This window comes from Aquila chrysaetos, chromosome 1 (assembly GCF_900496995.4).
Source record: "Aquila chrysaetos chrysaetos chromosome 1, bAquChr1.4, whole genome shotgun sequence".
NCBI classification, from domain to species: Eukaryota; Metazoa; Chordata; class Aves; order Accipitriformes; family Accipitridae; genus Aquila; species Aquila chrysaetos.
In genome coordinates, this window is record NC_044004.1 from 26,763,611 (window position 1) to 26,779,610 (window position 16,000).

Here is a 16,000-nt window from a genome sequence, read left to right on the forward strand (position 1 = left end):
TTAAAGGAACTTTATAAATGTACTTGTCATATAAATACATCAATACACATTGCTTTCTGCATCTTGCCTAAAACCAACCAAGTCTAATGCAACCAAGGTCACATCTGATCCTACGTAACATTACCAAAGCACATGTTTTAATCTAAAAAAACCACGAAATGGCCTGCGTTTATGGACTGGCTGCTTTATGTTTTTTCTGAATCAGTTAAAAGTCTTGACAATCTGGAAGTCACATAAAAAAATTCATTAATAGGGCAGGATAATTTTGACCCACTGCCTGACCTTTAGAACTTATGGAATCACACAGTATCTACAGATTTTACTAGATTATATTTTACTTCATGCTTCAGCAAATTAAAACAAGCATTTATGTTTTTCATCAATAAATACAACTGCCACAATCTGCAATGAGACTAAAATTTATTCTCCTTTGTTACAATAGAGCTGCTTCATGCAACGTTTGCCACTATTTTTACCACTGAACAAATTTCTTAAAAAATAACCTTTCTAGATAAAGCTGAAGTATCTGCCTGCCAGATTATCTTTATCCAGTCTCCCATCATTAGCACTTCATTTATCAAAATTATTGTAAGTATAAGCACATAGAAACATTGAAACAAAATGTATTGTTTTACTTATCTGCTTGATAAAGCTCCCCCACTGATTTATGATGAACGTTGGCACATTGATCAATGACTGAGCCAAAGCCTCCAGAAGTCTTTGTGACCCAAGCAGTGTTTGTAAGTTGGGTGCTAAGTGGGGTTGGTGTACGATCATAAGCAGAAAAATGTCAAAATTAACCTTTCGCTAGACACCATCTCCCCTCCAAACCCCATTTCAAATGATCCGTTGATCAAATCATCATGATCAAATGATCAATGAACATGCAAACAGTACCACAAGGCGTGCACAGAACAGAGCGGAACAGGCTGTCCTCTCAAGGGACAGGCGTCTGCTCACTGGCCATCATCCTGCACTCCCAGTCAGGCTCTCGGATGCACGCAGCCAGCTTCCCTCCGCTCTTGGAAACAGATATAAAGGTGAGAAAAAGGAAAGCAACAAAAAAGGCAAAAAGAGACTAAGAAATGCAGATGGGAAAGGGCAGGTCTTGCGTCTTAAGGGCAGAAGTTGCTACCAGACCAGGACTAACTAAAGTGCTGGAAAAGATCTGAATGCAAGGAAATGCTTAAATGCACTGAAAAAAACCTAGACTGCATAGTAGAACAGCATAAGGAAGAAGAGCCTGTCCCTCCTCCTTTATACAGGACATGGTGATGCTCAAAACATGTCACTTTTCTCAGAGGAAGCACATCCCAACTTTCTGATTAAAAACTTCAAAGAAATGCAACTTAGAATCATAGAATCATTTAGGTTGGAAAAGACCTTCAAGATCATCCAGTCCAACCATTAACCAAGCCCACTAAACCAAGTCCTGAAGTACCCTGTCTACTTGCTTTTTTAATATCTCCAGGGATGGTGACTCAACCACTTCCCTGGGCAGCCCATTCCAATGTTTGACAACCCTCTCAGTAAAAAAATTTTTCCCAATACCCAACCTAAATCTCCCTTGCCTCAACTTGAGGCCATTTCCTCTTGTCCTATCTCCAGCCACCTGACAGAAGAGACCAGCACCCACCTCACTACAACCCCCCTTCAGGTAGCTGTAGAGAGGGATAAGGTCTCCCCTCAGCCTCCTCTTCTCCAGACTAAACGACCCCAGTGCCCTCAGCGGCTCCTCATAAGACTTGTGCTCCAGGCCCCTCACCAGCTCCGTTGCCCTTCTCTGGACACGCTCTAGCACCTCAATGTCTTTCCTGTAGCGAGGGGCCCAAAGCTGAACACAGTACTCGAGGTGCGGCCTCACCAGTGCCGAGTACAGGGGAACAATCACCTCCCTGCTCCTGCTGGCCACACTATTTCTGATACAGGCCAGGATGCTGTTGGCTTTCTTGGCCACCTGGGCACACCGCTGGCTCATATTCAGCCGGCTGTCAACCAGCACCCCCAGGTCTTTCTCTGCCGGGCAGCTTTCCAGCCGCTCTTCCCCAAGCCTGTAGCACTGCATGGGGTCACTGTGACCCAAGTGCAGGACCCGGCACTTGGCCTTGTTGAACCTCGTATGACTGGCCTCGGCCCATCGATCCAGCCTGTCCAGACCCCTCTGTAGAGCCTTCCTACCCTCAAGCAGATCAACACTCCTGCCCAACTTGGTGTCGTCTGCAAACTTACTAAGGGTGCACTTGATCCCCTCATCCAAATCATCGATAAAGATATTAAACAGAACAGGGCCCAACACCGAGCCCTGAGGAACACCACTTGTGACTGGCCGCCAACTGGATTTCACCCCATTCACCACAACCCTCTGGGCTCATCCATCCAGCCAGTTTTTCACCCAGCGAAGAGTACACTTGTCCAGGCCATGAGACGCCAGTCTCTCAAGGAGTATGCCATGAGAGACAGTGTCAATGGCCTTGCTGAGTCCAGGTAGATAACTTCTTCCTGTGCCTGTAACTTCAAGACCGAAATTCCAATCACCAACTTCCTGTATCTTTTATTTTGTGTCTCCCACCGACCCTGCCTCCCTCATCCCAGCGGTACCTAACACAGGCTGGTGTTGTGCTCCTCACCAGCTAACCAACACCCCATGCCATGGGTCTTGCACCCAGGGACCCTGCCACAGGCAGACCCCCTCCTCCCTGCTTGGGCAGCTCCTTGTGCTGCCTGGCCACCGGCAAGGACAACGCTACTGGCACAGGGCACCCTGTTTTCAACTCTCCTACCTTCTGCTGAAAAGCAAACACAAATGGACAAGCAGACCAGGAATCACCGAGTTGATACATGTATCTCGGCTAAAGCAGGTGAACAGTGGTTAAGTTATAAGCCAGTAAAAATAGTGTATTATAATAAAAAATACTGGACTCTGGTGAAAAACTAAGAATAATTAGGACATTATCATTACTGGGAATAATAACAAATGGTGCCTATATAACAAATGTTGGTGCTTAAAGACAGCACTTAAGAAGGTAGAAGATGTCATAGCAATTCATTAATGGTTTTAGCTTGCTTACTTTTTAAAATGAATCAGTCTCAACTGCATGCTTCTAACGTTTAGAAACATACCTACAGATACAGATTAACATACTTTTACCACTATAATGTGTTTAACACAAAATAGTCCCAATTTTCTAAGCATCATAATAATACAAATAACACTATTACTTGAATGGCTTTTACTGATGTTTTTCAATCTTGTCATAAACCTAACAGAGCTAGAAAGAGAGAGAAAATGCCACTGCAAAAAGAAAACAGTGCATGACTGATTTGTCTTTACCTCTAATAAGACTTTTTTGCATTGTATTGTCTAATACATAGGAATAGTTTTTAAAAAGCTGAATAGAGAGTTTACTCAAAAAGGCACTGTTAAAGAAAAAAAAAAAAGTGCTTGCTCTTTTTCATGTATAAGTAAGTATATTTCATGTGTAAAGTGTGTGCTTGCTTTTTCATGTGTAAGTGCAAAATGAAAGCAAAATATGGGCCCAGGAAGAAGAAGGAGGAGAAGAAGAGGAAAGTTTCACATATTTGCATAGCAGAATCTTTTAAAGGGCATCTGACCTGGAAGTACTTCTGACATGGCTCACGGGGCGTCAGCAATGCATCAGGAAATAGATTATAATTTGAAATCTGAAAAGAGGGATCATTTAAGAATTAAAACCAAAGGAAAACACAAAATAAAAATACCACATTTCAGAAGCTCCTGAGAGACATTAAGCATTCTAAACAAACCCTGACACGTAACAGTGAGGATCTTTTGAACTTTCAATATCTGACAGTCATTACAGTATGGAGAGGCTAGTCTACAGCAATGAGAACAAGTAATTGAAAATAACTATGACATTTTTCTTAATGTACGCTTTACTAGGAGCACAAGTTCACCAATATTCTCCAGTTTTAATCAACATACTGTAGCAAAAACTTCATGACATTAGAAAATCTGGGGTTTTCCCCAATTTCCCAGCTACAGCTTACTCAGGAAACTACAGCAGCACTGGTAAAAATAAAAACAGCAGTAGGACACGTTCACATGAAAATTTGCAGAATGAGATCCAGCATATGAAACTAAGAAGCATAGTCTGCAGGGTTGATCCCAAAGAAGGGAATCACAAAAAGCAAGCTCGGCAGCAAGCTCCTACATGGGACCCTTTCCTGGCCATCTTCGCATAAGTAAACGATTTTGCCTTAAAGTCTCTGGTTTGGATGTGAATGACACATGCACTGGGAGACAAGGTATTCCTATGCACTTACGAGTATTTCTGCCATTGTGTCTAGGAAACATAGGAAAGATATAATACAAACCTTTTCATAAAGCAGATTTCCTTTCTGCAAGGTTGTCTGTTGAGTACAAAATGCTGAATGACAAACTCATGCCATGGGGCTACAGCCTCAGGTTCTGTACACTTTGGCTCTAGTTAAAGCCTAAGCAGCTGGAGAGAACGCCTCTGTTATACAATGATTGCAACTCAATGCTAGCTAACTTCCTCTACTTCAAAGGGTGAATTGCAACGCTAAAACATTAATTCTTAACTAAGTATGCTAACACACCGTCTTCTCACATCTGCATTCATTCTTCAACTAGGACCACCTAAATAGTAATAGTTAAACACGTCAGCCAAAAGCATCCTAATAAAGTCTAGATTTACATTAATGTAGCTGAAATCGGAATCGAGACTAGAAGCTTTCTTACGGTCAAGTGTCATCATGCTCCTTCTTGCCTATGTATCCACACAAATTCCAGGGGACGTTAAACACTTTCAGAAAGGAAAAGGAAGGAAAACACTTGAGTGAAGTGCTGTGGTAGATCAAAGCAACCAATGACGTTCCTACAGGCAGTGGTTTTCTTCTTCCTGCTCCCTCCAGCAATGACATCTCTGCCGGACCGAGCTTGGAAGCTGGAGAGAAAAAGCTCAGCAACACCAGAGAAGTAAATTCTGATGGTGGGCAGAGCAGTTTTGGGAACGCAAAAGCAGGAAAGAAGCAGGGCTATAAGCAGCTTGCACATGTGCTCTCAAACCCATCTGCAGACTCCTCCACACAAACCTCAGAGCTGCTGAGGATGGGAAGGACCTCTCAAGATCATCTAGTCCAACCCCTCTGCCCAAGCAGGGACTCACTGCTGCGCTCCCCACTCCACCCTGGTTCTGTCCTCGCATCAGAACAAAATCACCACTTCGACCTGCTTGCTAAATTCAGCTTCTCCCATTTCCAGCTATTTCTGCTTCACCTAGTCCTACTGAAATCACCAACCAATAACCAGCTTTCTGTCCTGGCTCCTCCGTCCCCAAGAGGCACCGTGCCAGCCCCTGCTGCCACAATAATGACATTTTTCCTTTTAGAGCTAATCATGCTCCCAACCAACAGCAACAGCCTAGCAGCAGCGCTGTCTCTGTTCTGGTGATGCTCTTATTAATGAAAATCCATAATGCTGATCTGTCTTTAAATAATGTTATTAGGGAAAAAACAACTTCAGATCTTGCAATGAGTTCTAGCACTCAAGTGGAGTATGCCTCCCCATTTGCCATTTTTTCCTTCCCCCTTCCCACACAGCCAGTCAAATTCCTCATCCAGCAAAAATTCAGAGACAAGATGCCTCCCAGAATCAGATTCTAACAGCTACAAAGGGAAAAGAAAAACAATAAAAATAAAAATAATAGTGAGAAAAAGTAACAGGCCAAATCCATTGCTCCTTTACTTATAATTTTATTAAGATAGATACATCTAAATAATCAGTGTATATTTGACTATCTGACTGAAACTCTATGTTACAGATGACCTGGGTCATCTTATGCTACTAGAGTATTCTTAAATCAAGTGATCACTTGGAGAAATAAAGAGCAATTCTTTAATTTATATAAGGCATAACCATGACATGCAATCACAACTAATCCTGCATTTAGTAAAGGAAAAAGCAAGATGGCATACTAAGTCTTTTCCAAATTCAATTTTCTACCTTTAATTAGATTCCCCCCCCCGTGTAGAATGGACCAGTCTGGCAGGCAAAAACAGTGTTGTCACAGGAAGAAGATGGAGTGTGTTTTATCTATTGGCTACTTGCAAGCACAGATAATAAGACCTTCTGTCATCGGATCTATACATTCACAGTGACATTTGCTAAGTAAACCTCAGTCTTTTTGTCCAATCCTGTTGCGTAAATTAAATTCCTGAGCCTTAACGTTCTTTTTTTTTTAATCAATATATAAATTACTCAATCTCTACAATAAAGATCACACCTCAGACTTATTTGTTAATTACAAATAACTCTACTTTAAATGCATGTGCTAATATAGGGCACAAGCATAAACTTCATTCTCTCTTACACAGAGACACAAACTCAGAAATCGCAACTTACATTTCTGCAACTGAGATGACCAATAAAGCAAGAAGGACTTGGTCTTCCATTTCCTGCAACTTCAATCTCAAGTGCCATCCAAAAATAACTCTTACCAAGTCTGAAGGTAAACAATATCTAATCAAGCCTGATCAGAATTACCAAAACCAAAGCATGATGCCATATGAAAAAAAAAAAGCTAGGATAAGCTGTCTCAAGGTAACCAAAATGCTTTGTAGGACAGGCAGCCTACCCAAATGCTTAATGGAGTAATAGAAAGGAATCAATGGCCACAGATTTGGCACATAAAATGACTTAGACTGATTCAGAGCAGGTATTTTTCAGCCCCACATAAATTTAACTTAGATCATTCGGCAGCTCCTAAATCAGGAAGCAGAACCATTCAAAAGATGATCAATTCCTTAACAAGGTTAAGGAAACCCACAGGGTCCAGCACCAGCTTTCCAACTGTTCGTAATGGCACTAGCCCAATACCAAGCTCTTCGATCAGGAGACACAGGTAGTCGAAGTAGGAAAGAGATTAAGCATAGGTCACTGCATCATTAACAGAAGGAGCAAAAATGTTAACTGAGGCCCTGCCAGATGCAATGGATGAGTTAAGTTCCAGCACAGAATCTGTGCTGGGGGGGGGGGGGGGGGGGTGGACAGAATGAAATAGATGATTATCATTAACCACCTCCCACACATCTTGTCTGTGGCCCTGCTATTTGCAGCTTGCAAACACTAGACTGTTCCTGCAAAGCCTAGAAACAACACTGCATACTCCTGAGCACAGTCCGCTTCTTCAAGAACAACTAACTGCATGCATGCACATAAATGCAGACATTTCAGCTTCTCTTTTTGAACTAATATATTTTAAACAATTAAACTTCTGATGGCCTGGCATCATGATTTCACTTGCTACAACTTCATCTGCCCTCTGAATTACATGTAATAAATTTATGGCTAGCTACACATTAAGCTCTTATCAAGGTTATCCAGAAGTGTTTCTACCCTCAAATTACCCAGACTGCTGGCAATAGTTTTGAGCCACCTATTATCACTGCTTCATAGCTGAGATCTTAAAAGGCATCTGAAAGAGCAGGGTACACCAAAATCATTTTCTTGTTACTGTAAGATTGTACTTAGCATCAAATTGGGCTCTAGAGATGAAAATCTGAAAATTAAATAAATGGGAAATAATCTTCCAGCAGATTCTCTACAACTCTATATGAAAAGAAATAAAGAATAAAAATACGTGTATATCAAAAGTGTCAATATAAAGAATGAAAACCTTTAATTTCATTAATTCATGAGTGTTTGCAAATAATTTCAAATTGCTAACAGTAAGTTGAGACCTGTGAGCAAAAATAAAAAAGTCCAAGTCTTAGTCACAGAACAGAGCATTAGACTGATTGCCAGGTTTTGCAAAATGAGACTATCAGGGCTCTCAAGGAGAGGAAATCAAGATTTTGTGCATTGACAAGATTGCTTCTGTTCCACATATATTAAAAACATTCTGTCTCTCACCTAGGTAAGTTTATTATATGTGCACTTTTAACTACATCTGGTAAAACTGTCTTTAAGTTGGACTCACATGTCCTACCCACATATCCCTTGCTCCCAGTAATGAAACAAGATATATTTCAGAGCACAGGATGCATCAAACCAGAAAAGGTCTCCACATTTCTAGTCTGTTTTTCCATTAAAAGCTGAACTAAAATAAGGCTCATTATACAAAGAGCTACATCTCAGCAAGGCTGAAAGTGGCCTGCAAAGCTACGTATTGTCTTCAACCAAACTTTAATGGGACAAATCACAAATACTTCAAAACATACAAACAGTTTAAAAACGAAGTGTTGCAGTACTGCTTAAGCTGATAGAATAGTGACTAAAATGGCCATACCCTACAGTAACTCTCCCAATGTAATTATGGAACTAGAATACAGGAATAACTTTAATCTTGGCCTGCTATAGCAAGTAGAGCTCCTTGAGAATGGTGTTGTACTACGCCGAGAAACTTATACCCTTAGTGTTCATATATAAAACAAAACCACATGCTCATAAATAAAATCAAAGTATCATACTTGCTTTATGGTTCCCATAAACTAAACAGATCAATCTACAGTAATGCGGAAGGAGAACATAACAAAAAAGCAACTGCACTTACTGGCATTTATATTAATTACACTGAAGCATAGGTAAAAGTGGGCTCAGTTTCAACAAGCAGCAAACTTGGCTGTAGAAGACATTGACAAGTGGAAAAGAACAAGCTACTAGTATCAGTGGCCTGAATTTCAACAAGGAGTCTTGAGTGCTTGACGTGCTAGCCAAAATCCTCTACTCCTTTTTCTTACCTACGAACTCACAGATCTTCACAAGGCACTTTAACACCAAAAGCAACTGGGGTGCCTGTGAAAAGGGACAAACATGCAACGCAAATCCAGTACCATGGTGGTTCTCCATGGACATGCAAAACCCCAAGTGGAGTTACCAGGAAACCTTCAGCTTCAGAGCACTCTACCTCTGGTTCCACCATGAAGAAGAAATGGACCTGTCATGGATAGGGGTACTATTTAATTATGCTAAGTAATAAAACCAGAAGTGACAATATGCATTCAGAGTAATACCCAGTTCTTAAAGAAAGCTTTGTATCTGCAGGCTCTGAGTCAGATCCTATCTGTGGAAATAGGCCTGTGTTTTGGGGTTTCACCAGGATCACCTAAGAGGCCTTGATGAAGTTGTTGTGCAAGTCACTACATAGCTTCCTAGGAAAGGTAGAAACCTAAACAAGAGAGGCTTTAATGGGGACAGCAGCATATGCGTCATTGGGTGCTTCTGTCATTTCCACTTCGTAAATCATCTGTATTCCTGCCTCTTCCTCAGCTAAGCAATGATTATGTGGAGCTTTTCAGCAACTTTACAGAAAACTGTCCCCCTGAGCATCATCTGAGCAGTGCTAAAGCTTGAGTCTCATTTACACCAAGATATCTTTCTCTGGGAAGAAAAGGTCAGGAGATACAGGGCAGGATTTTGCACATGTAGAATTTTACTGGGATGGTTCTACCAAGAGTTGCATGGTACATACACTCCTCCTTGGGGGTGAGGGTGCCTCTTTGGGTGAGTTTTCTTGTTACTCTGGAAGCCAAGCCCACAAAGCCACTCCATGGTACATTTTCACACCAACTCACCTTGGGCTAACAATAGCAATGTAATTACTGGCACTGGCTGCAAGACTGGAAGTTTGGGGTTTTTTTCAGGGGTTTGCTGTTCTTTATAATGTCACCATTCTCACATTTGTTTCCTTATTTCACTGCAACGAAGCTAAGACTTTCCAGCAGTTTCAGTAAGCCACAGCCCCCTTGCAAGACCAGCAGCAGGGGATTGCCCCAGTGCAAAGAAGATCACAGCTGGGCACTCCTTGGGAAGGTGAAGGGACACGGGCAGAACAGGAATTTGAGTGTTCCTTGAGGGAAATCAAACCCCAAGTTTATAAAATCAACCCTGCTCTCTCTGCCCCTCAAGTATATTGAATTATTTATAGAAGCAGATCTAGCATGGGAGATGATCAAGAAGAACCAAGACTCAAACCTCTCCCCTCCGCAGTCCAGGGGAGTGCCTTCCCACAAGGGATTTTTCCTTTCATCCTCATCCTTGATTTATGAACATTTCATCGAAATGGTATTTTCCCAAAAAGGTTTGCTTGGAAAAACAAAATCACCCTCCACCACAAGTTTCTGAAATAAAACTCCAGTCAGCTCTAATAATTACATTGACAGAATTATATCAATAAATCGTTCCACATGGACCCTAGTCTGAGTCATTTTTAAATAAGAGATGCCTAATAGTTCAAAAAGAAATAAAAGTCCACCTCTGCCTACCACAAATGAAAGGGATGACTAAAGGGTGGGAGATGAGGTGCCATCTTCTGTGGGCAGCAAGGGCTGGTCATGGAGCTCCAGGCACAAGCGGGTCCTTTCCTCCTGGTGAATGCTGACGTGCCACCACAGGACTGCACCTCCGCCCTGGCACACTCTAAAGGTCAACAAGTGCCGAAAACTACCACCCACAAATTCCTGCATTTCCTCACTTCCAATGCCTTCTGAAAAAAGAGGGCTTTTTTTTTTTTTTTTTAAAGCACTCTCACAAAACTGTGCATTTTATTATTATTACTGTTTAAACCCTCCAGAGCATTTAATGCCTGCAGAACGGCACTGGAACCAATTCCATTTTCTCCAAAACACTTTGCTCAGAATTCGATATCGTGCAAAACACTACCCACTAACTAAAATAAATGAATTACTATGCTGGGGACAGGATATGCATGGACAACCCATCAAAAATTTTTTTGTAGCATACAAACCCCTTTTACTCTGTGCACAGAAAAATTTTTTTAGTGTGAAAGAAAATTTGAGCCTACCTTAACAACACAAACGGTACCGAGTTTTCAGAAGGGCTGCTGCAGCCGATGCAGAAAAGTGAGGTTTATGAGCAAATATTAGAAAAATATAAAGCTCAGAAGAAATTAATGAAAGAAGTCTGTTTACAAAACCTAGTTCCTCAGTAGCTGGATACTGTACATCCTTAGTCCGTATTTTTCACAAGAAAAGCACAGAAAAGAAAAAATAAAACCCAGGAAAACAGCACATGAGGGAGCGTTAAGTCAGGACAAGCAGTGCTAGACAGAACCAGGGATACACCCAAGACTGCCTTGCTTATTGTCAGTAATCAAGGGAGATCGTTGCTCTTTAATTACACTTTTTAAAAGTCTAAACTAGCATGCATCTGTTAAATTCACAGCTTTCAACTTTACATTTTAAACACCTTGCTGTTTCTCATATATTCAGCACCTGCATTTCAAACACATTTCCTAGCAGTGGGCTTCAAATAAGCTGTTTTCTATTGAAATTGTTATGTGTTTCCTTGAATATAAAACCTTTTGCTATTTTCCTAAGACCATGCACTATTATATTCATTAAATTTATTAGATCATTCAACAAAACAGTCAGTGACAAACGGATGAAATATTATCTCACCACCAAAGAAGCAATACAACTGCCATACTCCACACAGACCTAATTCTTCCCTTCGCAGACTTTATTTAGGTATATACGTATGTACAGACAGAAGATAAAAGTCAGGGACTAAGGCTTAAGGCTGCACCAAGTCCTTAATTGTACATTAAGATTGCAACAACTGTGAACGTGAAATACAATAGCTGAGACGGTGCAATTACTCATTATTTATGCAAAAAAACCAAAAGCAAAATTATGTATTTTACCAGCACTTTCATTGAGATCTGCTATCAGAGATTTCATTATGATCCACATTTCCCAAAGACTGGGCAATTTCAATGCCATTATTGTTGGATGTCCAAAGCACTTATTATGTTGGGCACCGGGAAGTTGCACAAATCATACAGGAACAAAAACAAAAAATAAAGCAAGTTTCCTGGCTTAGAAACCCTGACAAGTTAAGGAAAGGGAAAACTTGGCTTAACAAAAGCATAAAGTAATCATGAAGTAAGTATTTTGGTACCTCTGTCCTCAAACAGAGGGAGCTCTGGCGCCAACTGATTCTGACACAAGTTTCGGCCCTGGCAGATGATGGGAACCCCAGTGTTTCCCCAAGCAAACAATTCCACTTCTTCACTGTCTGCAACTGCTCAACTAGACAACAGGAAAAACACCCTAAGCTCTTCTGGTAAGAATTTAATGCCCATTGCCTGTTCTCTCTAAATAGGAATGGGAAGGAATTTATTACCTACCTCCACACTATATCATTTTAAAGTTCTGAGCCTCAGGCCTACGAATGAGATGTGGATATCATGCCCTGCAGTATGCCGAGAGGACACTACTGTCTAGATTTAATGTCAAGTGATTCAAACAGATCAGTCTAATTCTGTATTCCAGCACTTGACCACCAGAGACCTGTCAAAACTGTAGCAACTATTTATTCCCTCCATGCTAGTATAGACAATATACAGACATTAATACCCAAGACAAACTCTTTGGAAAAGTAAGTCTCTAAATTGGCTCTAATGCACCATTTTAACACACATCTTCATGACATCTATGACTAGTCTGCAGCAGAGAGTAAACATGCTTTACTGCTTCGTAGGATTTAGCCTTGGGGTTAGGGAAAATCCAGTGAAGTCAAGTTCTGAATACAGGACCTCACCACGCAGTTCCTCATGTCTGATGGCAAAGTCACCATAGGAAGTCCCTGTCCTGCCACAGCTGTAAGCTCTCACTGCAGTTTACTACTTGCATCAGCCAACACAAGTATGTGTGGAGCTGGATGCCTGATGTGATCGAGGCTTTTAAAGAAGTCTTCAAAAGAACAGAAAGAATGGTACAGAAATGAGAGCTTCTTAAGCTGGCTTTGATGCCAAGACAAGCCACATGGGATCAAGTTCTTCTGCTACAGCAGAAAGAAGAGTGAATACAAAAGTTAACCTACCACAGCTTCACCTCAGCAGCCTGAGGGGATCAACAGAAAGTGCACGAGGACCCACAGCAGCCTTCTGGAGTCGGGGTGCTACCCCACACAGCTCTCCAGGGAAGGTAACGTTAGCTCATTTCACACAGCCTGCACTGTGGAACCACTGCGGTGTGGTGGCTGCCATCTGCCCTAGCATGAGAGATGTCTGCTTACTCAATGGAAGGTGCAGGTGATAAATTTTAGGAGTTGCCTTTGCACTTTTACAGAAGACAACCTTCAGTAAGAGGTAATGTAATATAATCTAATAGGATACAATTCAGAGGAAGAAAACAATGTGAATAATATTGAACTCAAGCGTATAAATAATTTGAACCGGAGATGTTAGTTGCAGTTGTAAGCAATTAAAGCTATAGTGCACAGTGACCTTTAGGATAAGCTCAAGTAGTTTGTTAATTTGAAGGTATCTAGTACTAAAAACTTGGGATGAGAGTGAAGAGAATAGCAGCTATACTTTTGAACCCTATAATAAATTAAGTTGAAGACCTTGAACACATAGCACACTGCAGTAGACTTGGTCAAGTCACACTGCAAGCCACCTTTTAAAGTTCTAGAAAACACCTTTGCAGTTTAAACATAAATCAATACACTTACCATTTGGGTACACACATAGGAGAGCTGGCATCGATTAGAACATGTCAGCATCCTTTATAAATACTATTTCGGAATTTATAAACTTAGCAGCCTTCAAAAGTAATAAAGCAACAAATAAATTAGACCAATTGCATACATACATGAGCTGCTTGGCCGATAGTGAGCCCCCGGGTACCGCCTGCCCATAGTGCCAGTCAGCACATTACCGCACGCTGTCAGCTGCTTTCAAAGTACAGATCGAAACGCTTAACTGAGGGAGAAGAAAAAAAAAAGTGAAGATTTAGTACAACAGCTGTACCTTTTTCATTAAAATGCTAATGACCCCTACAAATTTCAGGATAACTACATCTATAAATTATTCATAGTCATGTTGTCAGAGGAGATGAACTGTTGTGCTATACATGCAGCACAAATTTATTATTAGTGGTTGGCCTCCATTAATAAGCTCACATAAATTTTATGGTACAAGGAAGTCTCAGGTCATACAGTAGCTTCTTTCGGCTCATGATACAGACAGAACAACAAACACTACAAGAAAGAGTTTGCTTTTGGTTTTAAATACAGTTAGCCAGTAGGTGAGATTTAATAACAATGTCATCTTAAATTTTGTGAAGCAATATTAAGCAATAAGTTTATGAACAGTTTGCTATAGAAGCAAAACTTACCCGTGCTACATAACATTGATCGTTTTCAATCTGTCCCTAAAAAACAAAGTGCCTTTACAGGAATGCAGGCTATTTACTAGTGTATCAGTTTTCTTGAAGGATCAAAAACCCAAGCAAACAAGAAATGCATGGCATATCTTACGGTCAGTTTGGAATAACAAATCACAAATCCAAAATCTTAATTGAAACGCTACTGAACCTGTCAAATAACTAGCATAAAATCTTTTAGTCTAAAAGCAAGTCCCATTTTTTCTTTCTTTGGTGTAAGATTTTGTACTAAAATACAGCTTTCAGGTGATTTTCAGCTTCACCTTTTTCTTAGTCTATCTGAACAGCCTTCATGTTCCCAGATGTCTTCCAACACGCACTGCATGTCAACCATGCAATTTATAAAGATACACTTCCTTTTATTTCATTCTCTCCCTTGCTGGAAGGACAAAAAACCCAGCAAATTCTGGGGAGTGTTTTTCCTAATTCATTAAGGATTTTTACTGTCTCAGGCTGCAGCTACAAGCACATGCTTGTTCTATCCAGGAAACAGAGAGAAGTATCAGGACATAGATGAAATAGCACTGCACCAAAACGGGGAGATTTCCACAAATCTTCAGATATGTCAGTTCCCTGATTGAGCAGAACACCAGCTTACTCTTGAATTAGATAACCCTTTTATATACATTGGCATCCATGCAGTTCTCTGGTGAGCTGGTCTGGGAGCCAACACAGCTGAAAACTCCACATAAAGATGTGTTTTCAGCCAAATTACGCTCTTGAACTGGCTCATGGTGGTTGCACTAGGATTGGTAGCTAGTGAGGGCAAGTGGAAAGAATGGGACCATGGCAGTCTGTGCTTAAAATGATTTAAAATGCAATTGCATAACATTGCTACAGCCTCTGTGGATTACTTCTGAAATACAGACAACTACAAGGCTGCATGTCTGACAGTGCAAAAAGCAGGTAAAGATCTCCATTATTTCCCAAATCACTGCTGAAAAAGCATGTCCTGTTCAACTTTCCTCAATGGAGAAAGTTCAGTGAATCAACGAGATGGTACTCTCTTGCAACAAAAATGAGAATTCTGCACCACGACACCTACTAATTCAACACACTATAATGTTGTGCAAGGAAATAAGTTGCAAATGGCTGCTTCCCCTTTCCTGATCTATAGGAATAAAAAAAAACCAAAACAAACCATATTTCTTAGTAGAAAAAATTAAGTCTCCCCTCACCCCAAATTCATTAACATTTTTACTCCCCTCAAATACCTACCCACCAAGTTCATAATTCATAGCAGACTACAACAGAACAGTCTTTAGCTGTGCAAGGATTAAAAAAAAAATTTACTGAGGGGAAACAAAAATTGTAACCAGATGACAGTATTTACAATTCTTTTCCCTAGCTTGTGAAAGAATTTGATCAGTATGTATGGAGGTGCAAGATTACTCATTTTTCATAAATGCATTCTTGTCTTTCTAGAAAGTATACACTTTTCTAAAGCGGTAACACTCACTAAATTATATCAAATGTCTACACTTGAAACATGCTATTCCTTCCCTACCTACCAGCATAGCATTAGAGGGGGGCCTTCTGCAGCATACCATAATAAAAAAACTTAACAGATACAAATTAAAAATCCCAAACCCCACAATTATGCTCTGAAACAGTTGAATTAAACTGGAGTACGGTTCTCCTAAAGAAACATGCCCACCGTGGGAATAAACCACTCTTTGGAGAGGCCAGGTGCGGACCCAAAGGTACAACCATTTTAAATACCACATTTTAAAACCCTAAAATTTCAGTTTAAAGACAACATAAAGATATATTCTTATTATAGCAAAGATTTCATCAGCTACTGTATAAA

The 16,000-nt window shown here is 40.6% G+C and overlaps 1 protein-coding gene across 10 annotated transcripts in view; it reads right to left on the reverse strand.

Annotated features, from left to right (window-relative positions):
- APBB2 (amyloid beta precursor protein binding family B member 2) overlaps positions 1–16,000 on the reverse strand; it is a 156,502-nt gene that overhangs the window by 107,422 nt on the left and 33,080 nt on the right. For 6 of the 10 annotated variants that reach the window (XM_030035893.1, XM_030035646.1, XM_030035477.1 and 3 more), the window contains exons 2-3: positions 13,618–13,727; positions 3,613–3,681 (exon numbers count right to left, since the gene is read on the reverse strand). In XM_030035893.1, coding sequence (XP_029891753.1) covers positions 3,613–3,631 — 19 coding nt within the window. In that variant the 5' untranslated portion in view covers positions 3,632–3,681; positions 13,618–13,727. The remainder of the gene's footprint in view (positions 1–3,612; positions 3,682–13,617; positions 13,728–16,000) is intronic. The other 4 variants (XM_030035115.1, XM_030035202.1, XM_030035723.1 and 1 more) reach the window with 1 other exon arrangement.